This window comes from Berghia stephanieae, chromosome 13 (genome assembly GCF_034508935.2).
Source record: "Berghia stephanieae isolate SIO BIC M18660-M18661 chromosome 13, UCSD_Bste_1.3, whole genome shotgun sequence".
NCBI lineage: Eukaryota > Metazoa > Mollusca > Gastropoda > Nudibranchia > Aeolidiidae > Berghia > Berghia stephanieae.
This window is the reverse complement of record NC_088372.1, coordinates 7,110,705-7,128,204: the sequence shown is the minus strand read 5'-3', so window position 1 is coordinate 7,128,204 and position 17,500 is coordinate 7,110,705. Positions and strand designations below refer to the sequence as shown.

The window sequence follows — 17,500 nt, the reverse complement described above, 5'->3', positions numbered from 1 at the left end:
TCAAAATTCGTAATTTAAAATCTAAAATTGAAATAATAACCAACCAATTTTTAAAATGACAGCAATTTTTATGTTCTACAATATAGAATGACAGTTTAACCAATGCATCGACATTAATATGATTATTTCGGGGGAAAAAACTTAAATCGATACTCAAAATAAATTCGTAATTTAAAATCGAATATTGAAATAATGATAAATCGGTTAGGACTAAAACTATTCGAATATTAAGTAGAAGCAGCATTTAATTTGTGTTTTCAGCAACAACAAAACGATTTAGCATTGCGGCTGGTTGGTTTCATAAATCGAATTAAATGCAAGATGCAGCACTGTCTTGAGAATTGTCTTTTCTCTCTTTTTTGAAGAAATTAACCCTCTCCATACCACCTATTGGTAAATTGTCACATTTGTTACGATGCAACCGTCACTTTTCTCATCCAGATTTCATTTCTTTTTGCTATAGCTATAAAAACTTGACATTCTGTAATAGAGTTCATATTGTCGAACAATATCATGTATCGAATGTGCTTGTTGCTTTTCTGTTTGAGTAAGAAATGTCTGTTTTTGTGTTGGGTGGGTGTGAAGTTTTGGGGACAATTCTGATAATGGCTGGTAAGGAGAGGGTTAAGGAACAGGCACCGGTGTAAGATGAAGACCAGAACTAGCGTGTATGAAAGGTGCCAGACAAAGCAAGAAAGAAAAGAAAACAAGGAAAAGAAATCCGAAAAAAAAAATCAGTTTACCTCGACCAGGGATCGAACCTCAGACCTTCTGATTACCGATCAGACGTGCTACTATTGATGGTACGTACCGTACTCAGGTGTAAAATGAGTACCTGACCGTTAACATCGTTGTCTCTGTAGGAAAAAAAATTGTAATATAGTATCGTCTCACGGACGTTATGTCTCTTGCTTCGTGTTACGTGTTACTGTTGGCCTGGGATTCCTGGTAAAGCGCTTTGAGCACGTTTAGTGGATATTGCGCTATATAAAAACTCCCGTTGTTTTAAACTCTGTAATTAGGTAAATTAGATATTTCTTTTTGTTTTTAAGGGTTTTACGGCGCTTGCAACACATTAAGTAGTGTTTCATTCATCAAATCTGATGATAAAAGGGAAACCCGAAACGTCCATTGTATCTGTTTTCGTATATTAAACTGAAGTTTACATTACATTCACTTTCACATTGATATTTATGTCTTCGAGCTTCGAGCAGCAACATTCACATTTCATAACCAGGGCCGGTTGATCATATATATTAATATAATTAAAAAACAAACAAACTCTCGCCTACCCGACCATTTCATGATTTTCCACGAACTGTCCTATCCAAGTCAACATATTTGTGACCCATCGTCTCAAAACGGTATTATTTCGGAACGAACCAGATGCTTAAAAACCGAATTTAATGTTGAAACTGATCACAAATATAAATTGTTGGCATTAGCACCTTAAAATATGGTATCCATTCTCCTCAATAAAACATACAAACTCAAAACAAGTCTGATATTTCTGGCTATAAATTCAATTTTCAACATCTTAACCAACCCGACTTAATACCGTTTTAAGGCGAAGGGTCACATTTATGCAGGTCTGACATCCGAACCCAATTATGGGCCTTTAAAAAATATTATTGTAATGAACAATGAGCCCGTATTGAATTGGGTTATCAGACCTGTGAATAAGTGCACGTCGGTCCTATACGTCTAACATTTAAAAAAAAAAAAAAAAACAAAAAATAAATTAAGACTCAATAGAAATTAATGCATGTTATTCATGATATTAGTTCTGCAAAACAAACGGTACATGACGGACAACACTGCATTGGGTTCTCACAACTATAGTGATGATGATGATGATGATGATGATGATGAAGATGATGACAGAAATAATAATAATGATAATAATTATAATAATATAATAATAATAATAATAATAATAATAATAATATAATAATAATAATATAATAATAATAATAATAATAATAATAATAATAATAATAATAATAATAATAATAATAATAATAATAATAATATAATAATATAATAATAATAATGGTAATAATAATAATAATAATAATAATAATAATTAATAATAATAATAATATAATAATAATAATAATAATAATAATAATAATAATAATAATAATAATATAATAATATAATAATAATAATAATAATAATAATAATAATAATAATAATATAATAATAATATAATAATAATAGATAGATAATGATAATAATAATAATAATAATAATAATAATAATAATAATAATAATAATAATAATAATAATAATAATAATAATAATAATAATAATAATAATAATAATGATGATGATGATGATAATAATAATAATAATAATAATAATAATAATAATAATAATAATAATAATAATAATAATAATAATGATAATAATAATAATAATAATAATAATAATAATAATAATAATAATAATAATAATAATAATAATAATAACAATAATAATAATAATAATAATAATAATAATAATAATAATAATAATAATAATAATAATAATAATAATAGTAATAGTAATAATAATAATAATAACAATAACAACAACAACAACAACAACAACAACAACAACAACAACAACGACAATAACGAGCTCTAAACCCCCTACCCTAATAATGAATCCCTTTAATGACAGCTATTTTCTGTTCTACGCCATAGACGTAGATTTTTTCTCAATTCACCGATCTAGAAATGATTACTTAGAAAATAAAATGAAATTATCGATACTTAGCATTCGTAATTTAAAATCTAAAATTGATATAATCAACCAATTTTTAAAGTAGGCCATTGTTGGAATGATGATAGGTAATTACTATTATCACATTATAGAATGATCGAGTTTTGACGTCACTCATTCTGTGTCACAGACTATTAACGTTAAAGACTGCACAGCGTTTTGTTTACTGGGATGTGCATACAATTGATTTGGCAGGTAGAAATAATGAGTATTTTATTTAACTCTCTCCTTACTGATCATTTTCAATATTTCCCCAAAATGACAGGATTACCCAGCAGGTAAATTGATGCTTTTAACTTTTAAAAAAAGGTCTATATATAGAAAACAACATAATGTTCTTTTTCATCAAATAAAGATCATTCTTCAAAATTTGTAATGTACAAAATAAATCTGAATAAGAAAAAAAAGTTTATTGTGTCGTAACAACAAATGTGACGATTTTGCTGTAGGTGGTAAGGTGATGGTTAAACTATCACTAGTTCTTTAATAATGAACGAAAATTAAGATAAGATAAGATAAAATAAGATATACTTTATTGATCCTTGTGTGGAAATTATAATTCTGTATCACAATACAGTTCGGGAATTATATTCTAAAAGAAATATCAAATGTTAATACATTAAATAAAAATTGGCAAAGAATATTAAAAGTCTTATAAAGTATAGTGAAACAACAAGCGGATATATTATGGTGACTTACTACTTACTACTTACTTAGATGCCTTTCGCGTCTCGACCGAAAGATCGGGTCGCCTTGGCTGTTTCCAGTATTTCCTGTGTGAGGTGTCTCCAATATTGCCGGTCCTCTGCTAGGGTTCTCAGATTTTCAAGGTCCTCTGTCGTTATGAGACTAATGCTTTGTCCAAGTGTTGTGAGGTTTTTGTTTAGGATCACAGGGAGTGTTGTGATCGGTCTTCCTCTGAAAAGGTTCCCGTGTTTTTGGAAATATCCCGACATGGCTTGGTTAGCTGGTATGTTTTTGTCCCTGCGTAGTATGTGACCGAAAAGTTGCCATCGTTGTTGTAAAATATCAAGGGAGATTGGTCTTTCTTTTGTGATCTTATAGAGTGATTCATTTGAGATCTTTTTTGGGTATTTGATGTCCAGTACCCTTCTTAGCTGTGTGCGATGGAAGGCATCCAGATGTTCTTCTTCGGATTTTGTCAACGCCCAAGTGCCGCAGTTATACAGAAGTACCGGTTTTACAAGAGCACGGTACAGTTTCAGTTTGGTTTTTCTCTTTATTTTGTCACCCCTAATCCATACATTGGTGAGTTTACTGAGTGCGGCGTTTGATAGCTGTTTTCTTCTTTGTACATCCTCGGTGTCTCCAATTAGTGAGCCGACTTTCTTTGTTCTTTTCCATTCCTCTTTGTTCCTCGATATTGTTGTAAATTCGGTTTTATTGGCATTGACTTGGAGGTTATATTTCATGAGGGTATTTTGTATGATGTCTATATTTGCTGGTGTTGATCCAATAAAATCTACATCATCTGCATTTCTCTAGGGATTGCATTCTCAATATGAGTCGTTGGTTTTGGAATGAATTTTCGAACTTCTTTCAGAGCTTGTTCTAAGTATATTGTGAACAGAATCGGGATCAGACTATCTCCTTGGGGGGTCCCGATGTTACTTTCGAACTGCGTCTGTTTTGTGGCCCCGTATATCCTTGGTTGTATCTTTGTGTTGCTGAGGAGAAATTGGATTATTCGGAGCTCGTCTTCGTCTACTATGTCTGTTAATATCTCCAAAAGTTTTCCTCTGTCGATCGTATCAAAGGCTGCGGACATATCGATTCCGGTTATTGTTATGGATATGTTTTCTTTGAGTGCCTTTGCTGCCAACCATTTATGTGTCCATACAACGTCCGATGTGCTTCGGTCTTGGCGAAACCCGCTTTGGCTATGTGATAGATATTTTTTCTATTTTCGGTCTAATTCTGTTGAGGACAATAGTTGACAGTGTTTTTCTTATGGTATTCAGTAATGTTATTGGGCGCAGGTTGTTTACGGGTCCTTTCGTTTTTCCTGGTTTTTGTATTGTAATTAGGACACCGCTGTTTATGTCCCAGTCTTTGTGTGTTGAGAATGTTTTGTTCATTATGTTTGCAATGCTCAGATCCAGGGAGAGGGTACCGCATTTCAGCAATTCAGCGGGAATTTCATCTTCGCCTGGGGATCTGTTATTGTTTAGGCACTTTATGCTATTTCTAACTTCAGTTGTTGTGATGCGGTTGTTTAGGTCTCTAGGGTTTCCTGAGAAGGGCGATATTTGTGAGACTTGTTTGTGAAATTTCAACAAAAAGAACTTAGGATCAGGATACAAAACACGAAAGACTCGGAAGAAATAACAAACCTGAAAACGGAACGAAACAAAATACTGCATTCAATTCGATCACTTACAATAAAACACAGAAACGAGGAATTAGACAAAAAAGTGGAAGACATAGAAAAGTCCAAAAATAACGCATCGTCTATGTTCAAAGCGACGAAATCTCTGAACTGAAAACCATTCGAGAACCCAAAACTACAGGATAAATTTGGCAAACAGACAACAAATCCCAACGATATCCTTGACATTGTAACTGACCACTTCCAGCAGAAATTTCACAAACAAGTCTCACAAATATGGCGACTATTTGCCGGTTATACTTATAATAAAAATCTTGACCAATATAAATAAATAATCAAATGATTGTGAAAATACTTTATAAACTGGTAAAGGTTAAATGATATTATAATAAAAAGTAGAGAGGGATATAACATAGAAATCGTGTTTTTGCGATTGCGGAAATATTTCATCTGAGGAATAAATAAATAATTTTGCGCGATCACAGTATTTTGGTTATCACCTTATTCATAGAAATATTTATCAATTGCTTTAAAGTAAAAGACTGTAGATAAGAGATCGAGTAGGAGTTATATATAGTTGTGCGGCTATGTGGTCTTGTGGTATGACACTCGCTTTCGGATCGGAAGGTCCTGGGTTCGAGCCTCGCGCTCGGCGCATAGTTGAGTTCTTGGAAAAGGATCTTTGCTCACTTTCTCTCACCGTACTCAGGGGTAAAATGAGTACCTGGCCGTTAACAGCGTTGTCTTTGTCCGAAAAATTGTAATATCGCCTAACAGGCGGCATGTCCCGTCCTACATGTTAAATGTTACTGTTGACCAGGGACCCCTTGTAAAGCGCTTTGAGCACATTTAGTGGATATTGCGCTATATAAAGCTCCATTTAAATATATTATTTCTAAGCATAAAATGTTATATAAATATAACTATAATTAACATATACATCTTGATATATCGAATCGCATTATTCGTTTATTTGTTTTTAATCTAGACGCATTGATTGCAGGGATTGTTTGTCCAAGTACTCCGATCAAGTTAGGCCACTGACACTGCAACGAGGAAGGCCGGGAACTCCATTTGTTACAGTGAATGGCATAATCAGTCGGATAGTGAAATGGTTTGAACTGAGATATTGCTATATTTAGTTGGAAGGTCAATTTTTATCCAAAATGAGTTCTTGTCATAAAATGATTAAATCAACCATTTTTATACATCTTCGGGAAATATCAAAGCTTAATTTCACTTCCAAACTTTTTTCCAGCTAGTCAAAGTTGAAAATGTATGAAATTTTTAAAAGTTGCTGGATACCTTTCCCATACATATGACCATAACTTCATAGAACAATCACCCGATTTACTTCAAATAAAGATTAAGATGCTCTGGAGAGTATATTCTTTCAGAAACTGCAAAAAGTGCAATTCCAAAATTTTCACCTTCCGACTGATTACGTCATGCACTGACACGTTATGTGAACGGTCTGGTAACTACCTGCACCTAGAGTGCCATCTTACAACCAAGGGTACCCACAAGGCTACCCGCTATTAGAAGGAGTATACTCCCGGCCTCATCCTCGTGACGAAGGGAGCGAACCGGAACCGTTGCAGGTTAGGCGGACAGTCATAGGCGCGTAGTCAGATTAGGCCGGTACTTGTCACAGCTGCGGTTCCAATCCCGAGTGTGCAGACTCTCCCACTATGAAGATAGAATTTTAGGAAGGCTAACAGGGGGAGTTTAGTTCCTTTATCGAGCAGGTCTGTCCTGCTACTACAACTCCCAAGTCCAAGATCATAATCATATTTAATAGGGAATTAGATTAGCGGAAGAGTAGCGTCCCTTGATTGGACGTCACCCATAGTCTGTGACGTCACCGGCGGAAAAGTTATTAGAGAGAGAACGTCATGTTGGTTGTGCGCATGCGTCTCTCGTCCTTGCGGACTTCACCCCCGGCGGAAAAGTTATTAGAGAGAGAACGTCATGTTGGTTGTGCGCATGCGTCTCTCGTCCCGCATGCGCACAACCAACATGACGTTCTCTCTCTAATAACTTTTCCGCCGGGGGTGACGTCACAGACTATGGGTGACGTCCAATCAAGGGACGCTACTCTTCCGCTAATCTCATTCTCTATAGACAGCTGGTTAAGAGTGCGCACTGTTCTATCCAAAGAGGCAAAAGGAGATCCTGCACTCCTTGCTGGTTGGAAGAGTAGGAAACGCTGTACAAGATTATCAGCAGACCCAGTCCCAGGACGTACACGATAGCCCACTTCAGTCTGGCAGAAGGAAGGAAGCAACGATGGGGATCGCCACGCTTGGCAACTGATTAAAAAATTGGATCCTAGCCGGAACTTTGAGACTGGAATGTGAGGTAGACACAATTGCCAAGAATATAAAGAACCGTAGAAAATGGGTCCCGAATCATTCTTTCGACTGAGGGTGTCCAAAAGGCATAGCACGATTTGGGACTCGCTACCTGCAGACAAAGAGCCGGAGACTTCCGCGTTCAGTCCTCAAGAAGTGGGTGCAACCATAAGCAATGTTAAGAACGGAAAAGCAGCAGAGATATTGACCTTCAAAAATCATAAGGTGAAAAAAGACAGTGGAAATGTTTTCTTCTATCTTAAAAAAAGACACTTTCATGTCACTCTGGGAGACACCACGAGTATATCAGGAAACCGAGGAATGGAGTGCTTTGTGGATCTGTTCTGGTTCCAATATTGTTTAATGTCTACATCAGAGGCATGCCGAACGCTCCCTTCCTTAAGCTGGGATACGCGGACGACTGGGCACTCGTTACTCAAAGAAAGCTGTGGACCCGTCTTGAGAGCGTATTGAGTGAGAATGTTACCAAACCTCAACTACTTTTTCGACTAGTAGTACTTGAATATGAACACTTCAAAAACCGTGGTTACAGCATTCCATTTATGCAGTGACTGGCACATCCGTAAACTGAACGCCCTCGTTGGGGACCAGCTTCTCCCATATGAGCCGAATCTGAAGTACCTGGGGGTTACGCCGGGCCGCAGCCTTAACTATCGAATGCAACTCAAAGATGTTGCCCGGAAGATAGAGAAGCGCAATAGTCTTCTGAGGAAGCAGTGGGGAATATCTTAATTATATTTCAAGGAGGATAGAACAGAACTAAAACTATCGTAACTCGGAGTTAAGGTAGACAAATATATTATGACTTACTATACCTGTATATAAGGCTAGAAACGGACTAATAATAATCATAATTGTATGTCACAACTGGGCAGGACGCAAGTTGTAAAAATGGGTAGTATTGACTTTTCTTCATAAAATTACTTTTCCACTTCTTTAGCTCGCTCCTTTTTACTTCCCAACTTTTAAATATTTTTCTACTTTTCTTTTCCCCTACTCCTCCTTCTTTTCCCATTCCTCCTTCTCCTTAAAATAAAGATCATTCTTCAAAATTTAAAATGTACAAAATAAATCTGAATAAGAAAAAAAAGTTTATTGTGTCGTAACAACAAATGTGATTTGATCATGTTTTGACTTTTACACATTCTGACTACAAGGCATATGAAAAGTTCTAGCCAGCATGAAGAATAAAAGGTAATTATTTTCTATGTTTAGGACCAAGATGGCCGCCGTTGCCGGGCGGCGTGACATCAGAATACTGAATCCAATTGACGGTACGTGTTTCTTATAGGTCATGTCTGATATTTTTTCTTCCATTCCCTTTCAGATAGTCTGATAAACTGTATTATATAACTAAAACTGGGGAAACAATCGTCAACTTGAGAAAAGATGAATACAAGTGTAGACATTGTCACCACGTGGCCAAGCCTGACCAATCAGAAGAAGTGGATAAGTGATGAAATCTATTGGTACACCAAACATATGGCAGAACCTACAGCGCTGATTCTGGGGTTTCTTGGAGTCATCACCAACAGCATCAACATCCGGGTGTTTTTGGAGCAAGGGGTGAAAAAGAGCAATACAATCATCGGCCTCCTTGCCTTGTCCATTTTCGATCTTCTAACCTGCATTTTTCAGATTCCCCAGTTTTCTTGTTTTTTTGTATCCATTACAAATCACGTAGTGGGAAATTCCATTTGTAATTCATACTTTCAGTACCCGAATTTTCTCGCCTATGTAACTGGTCATTGTAGTAACTGGACAGTTGTGTACGTCTCCATAGAGAGGACATTGTGCATAGTCATACCTCTGAAAGTCAAGTTGATTTTTCGCCCCAAAATTACTATCCTCTCCATACTTTCCACCTCCGTCTTCTTTTTTATCCTCTTCATGCCTTACGCCACAAATACTAGAATCATATCGAAGTTTAACCCTATTTTGAATGTCACCTTAATTCACATCACCGATCTTAAATTTGCAAAACAATATGTACAAGGCCTCACTATTTTCATGAACTTTTTCCTGAACGTCGTGGCTATAATTGTCGTCGCCATCAACACTGCTATCATGGTTTATAAGCTCAAACAATTCAAGAAATGGAGGAATAAAAACGTAAACGTTAGTAAAATTGGTGATAGCTCTGTATCGGGGAAAGAAAGCAGCTCATCGAAACAAGACAAACCCATGACATCGAAAGACGCAGAATTGGTCAAATCCGTGACGGCCATGACGAGTATTTTCCTTATCTGTCTGTCAATAAACCAAATCCCAGCAACAGCCATTGTCGCCGTACCTGGTACAACATTTAGGGGCATCAACTCCAATGTCTTGAGCACGGTTTATGACTTCAAGTCGTTATCCAACATGATCAACGCCTCAATAAATTTCTTTTTCTACCTACGTGTCTCCAGTCGTTACAAAGAGGCGTTTTACGCCGTCTTCCCTAGATGTTCTAATCAGAAAGAATTGTCCTGATTACGGCAATATTCTATTCGTGGCGAACTGAGGGCACCGGTCATTTGCAAGTCTGATAACCGAATATAATCATGAATTCAAATATAATTGGAGATGAGGATTTTCTGAGATGAAACCCGCATAAAGTCAACACTCTTAATTCTATATTCCGGACTGTTTAAATATTTTGTGTCTTCATGATTTTCAATTAAAACGGTAAAAGTAGTTCAAAATTCTTCAACTTCTGCCATTATTTCACATTTCGAGACGTAAACTTAACCTTTGCTTAAAGTCAACACTTCTTGTTTATCCAAGATTTTCTGTTCTTTATCTTAATGTGTTCCATTCGATATTGAATAAATAACCATGTAAAATTGATTGCAAGCATCAATTTTATAAACGAGTCCAGGTTTCACACGTTCAGAGAATAGACGAGAGAACGTAAGTTTGGATCACTTAAAGTTTCGTGTTTGATTTAATATTGGTGACAGAGATGATTGGTCTTATATTGTGGAAGGTGTCTTTAGCAATCGCTATTTTTTATTTTATTTCTACAAAATCTCTAGCGTCGTTCGTGATGGTTGCACCGATATGTTTGTACTTTTTAACTTGTTTGATGGTTTCTCATTTGCTGGTGAGGTGAAATGACAGATCTTGATTTTGTTTGTTTTCGACCATGCACTCGCTTTTCTGGTTGTAAACCATAAGAACTGCATCGTCTGCATATCTCAGGTTCGTCAAATTCTCACCTCCAACACAGATGCCAGATACTTCTTTAATTTCACGGAAGATTATTTCAATTGACGTGTTAAAAAGGCCTGGCGATAAAACACATCCTTGACTCTCTCCTATTTAATCTATAAAATCATTTCCCAAGCTTACACATGGTGTTTGGTTCTAGTACACATTTTTTCTCTAGGCGGAGGAGGTCATAATGCTCTATTCCAATGGATGTGGATACTTTAAAAAAGTTCTTTATGTTTAACCAAGTCGAAGGCTTTTGAATAGTCCACGAATCAGAGTTACAAGAATCCCCTTTATTTTGTAATGGGTTTAGCATATTCCCATTACAACATTGAGTCCATAACAATTTGGGTTATCAGACCTGCAAATCTGTAGGCGTCTGCCACCAGAGTTATACTTAAGTTAAATTCGATGGCGTATTATGTATGTTCAGAGAACAATTGATTCTATAACTGGATCCGTAAAATATAAATAAAATTCAATTGACTGTTCTTCTGTGAAGTCTTGTTGATATACCTGTCAAGCTATTGACATGGAAGCCTTTTAACCCTCTCTTTACCAGCCATTTTCAGGATTTTCCCCAAAACTTCACACCCAACAAACACAAAACATATCTTTGATCACTCAAACAAAATGGTAGTAAGTTCTTACGATACATCATTTCTTTGGCAAAACATGCTCTACAACAGACTGTTCATTTTCTTTAAATTTTATGATCTGCAAAAGAAATTTGAATAAGAAAAATGTTGGTTGTATCGTAACGAATGTGACGATTTTCCTCTAGTTGGTAAGGAGAGGGTTAAACAAATAGATTATGTCATGCAAATTGCTAAATCAGTACAATTGTACTCAAGTTCAATTCTAGACCGACCCCCGAAAAAGAAGAACTCTCAATGACCCACGCTAGCAGGAAAATATGTTTTGAGATTTTATATCAATAAAATAAAAAAATCAAATATGTACCAGAAAAACAGTATTCCGTTTTTATTTCATCGTAGCCCCTGTTTTTATATCGGTCTTGGTGGTCCAATGCCTTTACACTCTCAACCCTAACACCGACTATATCCGTAGTTTACCGAGGGATACTTTTACCCCATGCCTATTTCTTACATTTTTCTGAGACAAATTATAGGCCTATTATCAAAGCTAATGTTCTTTATTTTTACATCTCGTTGAATAAAACTATCTATGCACATGTTCATTTTTAATACATTTTTTTCTAAATTTTAAAAGTAGCAAAATCTCTAGGATTGAGTGAGTTAACTTTGTCCAAGATGTCAATGGTTTGTGTAGGCGTTCTTTCCAGTATCGCCCTCGTTCAGCGGTTGACGGGACAGCACAAACAAATGTGCTGCCATTGTTTTTAAAAGCACAGTATATGCAATGTTAACCGAATAGCGCTTACTGTGATATTTATCTCTCTCTCTCTCTCTCTCTCTCTCTCTCTCTCTCTCTCTCTCTCTCTCTCTCTCTCTCTCTCTCTCCTTACCAGGTATTTTCATAATTTTCCTCGAAATTTCACACCAACCTAACAATTTCTACACGTACATTCTATACGATATTGTTTAGCAAAATGAGCTCTAAAACAGTTACAAGTTTTTTTTAAAATAGGGAATGAGATTAGTGGAAGAGTAGCGTCCCTTGATTGGACGTCACTGGCGAGGACGAGAGACGCATGCGTCAACCAACATGACGTTCTCTCTCTAATAACTTTTCTGCCGGTGACGTCACAGACTATGGGTGACGTCCAATCAAGGGACGCTACTCTTCCGCTAATCTCATTCCCTATACTTATTCGCAGGTCTGACAACCCAAATTGTTATGGTCTCTTTGTTGTAATGGAGAAAAAAAAAACGTACTCTCAAACCAAGGCAATATTATATTGTCCATAACTCCAATGTTAAGTCAAGGCCATTATCGCGTTCCGTTATTAGACTTGCTTATGGGGAATGAGATTACCGGAAGAGTAGCGTCCCTTGATTGGACGTCTCCTTACAGAGAGAACGCCAGCTTATAGATGGCTGAGAAACTATTTAACTAACCGCGCGGTTTCACATGAAGCGAGGACGAGAGACGCATGCGCGAACCATAATGACGTTCTCTCTCTAATAACTTCTTCGCCGGTGACGTCCAATCAAGGGACGCTACTCTTCCGCTAATCTCATTCTTTATAAGCGGATATCAGGTCTTGTGGTATGACACTCGTTTTCGGATCGGAAGGTCCTGGGTTCGAGTCTCGCTCGGCGCATAGTTGAGTCCTTGGAAAAGGCTCTTCACTCACATTCTCTCACCGTACTCAGATCTAAAATGGGTACCTGACCTGGCCGTTAACAGCGTTGTCTCTGTCCGAAAAATTGTAATATTTTCGCCAAACAGGCGTCATGTCCCGTCCTACATGTTAAATGTTGCTGTTGGCCAAGGACCGCTTGTAAAGCGCTTTGAGCACGTTTGGTGGTTATTGCTCTATATAAAATTAAACCAAAAAAAAGCTCAACTTATAAGTATACTTCGAGGTATACCAAACCCCCCCCCCAAAAAAAAAAAACAAAACAAAAAAACAAAACAAACAAAAACGATAGGAATTGAGATTAGCGGAAGAGTAGCGTCCCTTGATTGGACGTCACCCCATAGTCTGTGACGTCACCAGCGGAAAAGTTATTAGATAGAAAACGTCATGTTGGTTGTGCGCATGCGTCTCTCGTCCTGGTTTCCGGTGAAAGCGGCTTGAGACACTTCAAAACCAAATTGACGTTCTCTCTGTAAGGTGATGTCCAATAAAGGGACGCTACTCTTCCGCTAATCTCATTCCCTATAAGCAACAACTTTTATTTAAAGCAACAACACACACGACAAAATGGAAACAAAATTGTTGTAGAAATAATAAAGATTTATTATATTAAACTTAGCCGATTATATATAATAATATTATCAACAACCATATAGATAATTTGTTTATAAAACCCTGTTAAACAAGTATACGTTATCTTAAAGATAAAATCCAACACACACACGCATACATACATTGATATGCCATAACATCATTCATTGTTACAATGATTGCAGCGTTACACAGTCAGATATAATTCTAATATACATACACAGTTTAAAACCATTCAGTGAAGCATGTCATGTCAGTGTACCAGGATTGTATTCTATTCAAAGTAATGAACTGGAAAAGAAACATTTTATAATTTTACAAAAGACAAATGTTGTTTTTTTCAACGTCGTTTCCAAGACATATTATTATTAACCTTTTGTACTAATCGATGGGGTTAAGTAAAATGATCACCAGTTCTGACAGCCAAAAATATCGTAAAGTAGGCTACACTCAAAACAATGTAAAGCGTTTAAATTCTGTTATAGTTACAGACATTTTATAAAGAAGTAATCAATGCTTGTAACCCTCTGCTGACCACTTACAGCAAAATCGTCACATTTGTTACGACACAATATATAATCTTTATAATTCATATTTTTTTTGTACATTACAAACGTTGAAGAATGATCTTTGTATAATTAATAAGAACATAAAGTTGTTTTGTAGAGAGATTGTTTGCGTTAAAATAAAAAAAAAAAAACAATTTTTCTGCTGAGTAAGCCTGCCATTTTGGGAAAATACTGAAAACGATCGGTAAGGAAAGAGTTAAAACAATAACAAAGAGCTAAGTGAAGTTACTTGTTGTGTGTTGTGTTGTGTTGTGTGTTTGGTTGTATGTGTGTGTGCGCGTGCTTGTGTGTGTAAATGATTATGTTTCAGCCAAAGTAATTTGTAATTTAAGCGCTGAGAGTCTGGTGTCTCGGAGTTATAGCGCTATATAAGTTTTCAGCATTATTATTATTATTATTATTATTATTATTATTATTATTATTATTATTATTATTATTATTATTATTATTATTATTATTATTATTATTATTTTTATTATTATTACTTCACTGACTCATTCAATCTTCTCCGGGCCTGCTGGCAGTTGAGGCATTGCAAGGGATCTCCATATATATATTGATAGAAACAACTAGCAGACATGATATAATGCTATCAATCTCTGGAAAAAGTCTTATCATGATATCCGGTTTAACCTGGTGCTTGGAATTGAATTTAAATATAACTCGTAAATTTGAGTGAAGGTGAATAAAAAAGTTAGCATTTGTATAGCGCAATATCCATCATCAAATGTGTTCAAAGCTTTTTTCTCTTTCTTTCTCTGTTTCCTCTCGCTCTTCATGTCTCCATTCTCCAACCTATTCTCAATATTATTATATCAGACAACATTTTAAACAGAAAGAGGCGCTGCTTTTGTATGAATAAAAATTAAATATCAATTATGCTAAAGACAAACAAATATTAAAATTGCTCGAAAATATTAAAACAATAGAATAATACGAATGCATGATTTTTTGTTTAATATGATATTAGAGATAAATATATACTCAAACTATAGACAAGCCATAATATCAATACAGGGTCAATAGTTATCATTGTTTGAAATTAACATGTCGCACAACAGTATTATGCCGGGATGGTTGAATTTATAACTAAAATATAAAACTGGGGTTAAGTCTATTTATTTTCTGAAGACTATAATATAGAACGCACGAAATTGACGTCACTCGGTTTTTTTGTTATGGTTTTTAGCCAGCCATTTTTATAAGTAGTTCTCACTAAATTGTATCAGACAGAATATAAACGTTTAAGGTGACACATAGTTTTGTGTGTTGGTACGTTAGAGCCGGCTGGCGGATTTAATGCTTTTAATTAAACGCATAGTACTAATAATATATATGGTTTCTGAAAGTGAGACAATCATACTGTCTGGTCATTTTTTAAACCTAAAAACAAACAAAAAATCACTTTCTGATTCTCTCTCGACATACTTACGTTTTGATGTCACTTATTATTATTTTTTTTTGATTTCCCAAATGACTTTAATTTAGTCATCGTAACTACCACCACCACCACCTCCACCACCACCACCACCACCACTGGTATAATCGTGGTCATGGCTGCTACTTCCGCCACCGCCACCGTAACTATAACTACTACTTCCGCCTCCATAACTGTAACTACTTCCGCCTCCGTAGTCATGGCTGGTGCTTGTCGAGCTGTAGTCATGAGAGGTGGTTGTGTGAGTGTAGCTACTACTAGAATGGCCACCACCACCACCACCACCACCGCCACCACCACTACTACTATGGTACTCATGAGTGGTGATGCTGGTACTCAAACCACCACCACCGCTTTTATCGTCATCACTACTTTTTCCATAACCAAATTCTTTGCCAAAATCAACCTTACCACCGCTTTCTTCTCCGTATCCAAATTTCTTATCAAAATCATCGTCTGCACCACCGCTTACAGCAACACCTCCAGAAGAAGCGGAGACACCAATGCCAGAAGATGAGGCAGCTACGCCACCACCTCCTCCTGATGTTACCTCTACATGATCATCGTCATCATCCTCTTTTTGCCTTTTCTCGCCTACTGGTTTCTTTTTGTCCTTCCTGAAGCGAAATCTCTTCTTCTTGGTTTTGTCACCGTCTTGTTCTGGTGAGGGCAAAAAAAAAACAACACAATATAACAGACCTCTCCCTAAAAAGAAGTAATGCGTCATGATATCAAGTTTACAATAATAATTTGTGACGTCAGATTATCAAACGTTAAATTTCACTAAAATTAGATTTAAAAAAAAGAAGTATCATTTAAATATTTTTAAAAATGTCTTTTACTCAGAGATGACGAAATTAGAATAGATTGAGGGGTAGAATAAATGATTTTTTACACTCTTGTGTTTTGGAATTCGAACTTTGTTCCCAACGCGCACTCGCAAGCTCGTGCAGCGGTTTGTAACACGTCCGAAATTCCAAAAAGCAAGAGAGTAAATATCGTATATTATAACACCTCTTTAGGTGTATCTAACAGAAATAAACAAGTCAAGTTAAAAATTCAGGAATGATCGCTCGTGACTTAGGTGTATCATTGGCTTAAACAATTTAAATCAAAGGTTAAGGCAAGAAGTCATTTAATTTATCAAAAAATGAATGACTTCTGACCTTGACCTTTCAAAATAGTTTTCTGTTTTCTGCACAGAAATGAATTTGCATTGAATTCGGTCACCATAAATTGTTACGTCACTCTTATAAAAACAAAAAAAATAATAATGTAAAATTGAATGTAAGCTTCATTTTAATTACAAAAACAGATCAAATGAACAGCAACATTTACATTAACTAATAAAAACAAAGGGGAGTAATGAGCAACAAAGTGGTGTTTGTTTTGTCTTTGTTTTATTTCTTTGTTGTTTATTTATTTATTTATTTATTTCTCTTTTTTTTTTTTGGGGGGGGGGTTAAACACTAAATCAAACTAAAATCTACTTCTAATGACAACCTTTCTGAAAATGATATTTACTTTTCTGATGTTTTCATATTTCCTGACTTTCACGTTGATTCAATAGGAGATTGTACAACTGGGATGTTATAATACAAGTATTGACCTATATTGAATATTTCGTAACCTCTGAGATACAGCCCTCCCAACACGCAAGTCATCCCTCGGTCAGAAAATTCAATAAAGGTCAAAAACTGTAGAATAACAAAAATAATTTAGCTTCTTATTTTCCCTAAGATGGTCAAAGATTGGAAAAGGTGTGTACGAAATTATCAAATCAAGAAATTAAGGAGCAGGCACCGGTGTAAGATAAAGATCAGAACAAGAGTGTATGAAAGGTGAGACAAAGTAAGAAAGAAAATTACAAGAAAAAAAAACCATCCCAAAAAATCAGTCGACCTCGTTGATTTTTTTTCTTGC

The 17,500-nt window shown here is 35.7% G+C and overlaps 2 protein-coding genes across 2 annotated transcripts in view; one reads left to right on the top strand and one right to left on the bottom strand.

Annotated features, from left to right (window-relative positions):
- The first annotated feature begins 209 nt into the window (after positions 1-209).
- Positions 210-11,820, top strand: LOC144958610 (uncharacterized). Its single transcript, XM_078890701.1, has 2 exons — positions 210-291; positions 8,822-11,820. Exon 2 carries the CDS (start codon positions 8,884-8,886, stop codon positions 9,967-9,969), a length of 1,086 nt encoding a protein of 361 aa, XP_078746827.1. The 5' UTR covers positions 210-291; positions 8,822-8,883; the 3' UTR covers positions 9,970-11,820.
- A 3,773-nt stretch (positions 11,821-15,593) lies between these two features.
- Positions 15,594-17,500, bottom strand: part of LOC144958905 (uncharacterized) — a 14,508-nt gene continuing 12,601 nt past the window's right edge. Inside the window, exon 3 of the mRNA XM_078891189.1 lies at positions 15,594-16,237. Coding sequence (XP_078747315.1) covers positions 15,624-16,237 — 614 coding nt within the window. The 3' untranslated portion in view covers positions 15,594-15,623. The remainder of the gene's footprint in view (positions 16,238-17,500) is intronic.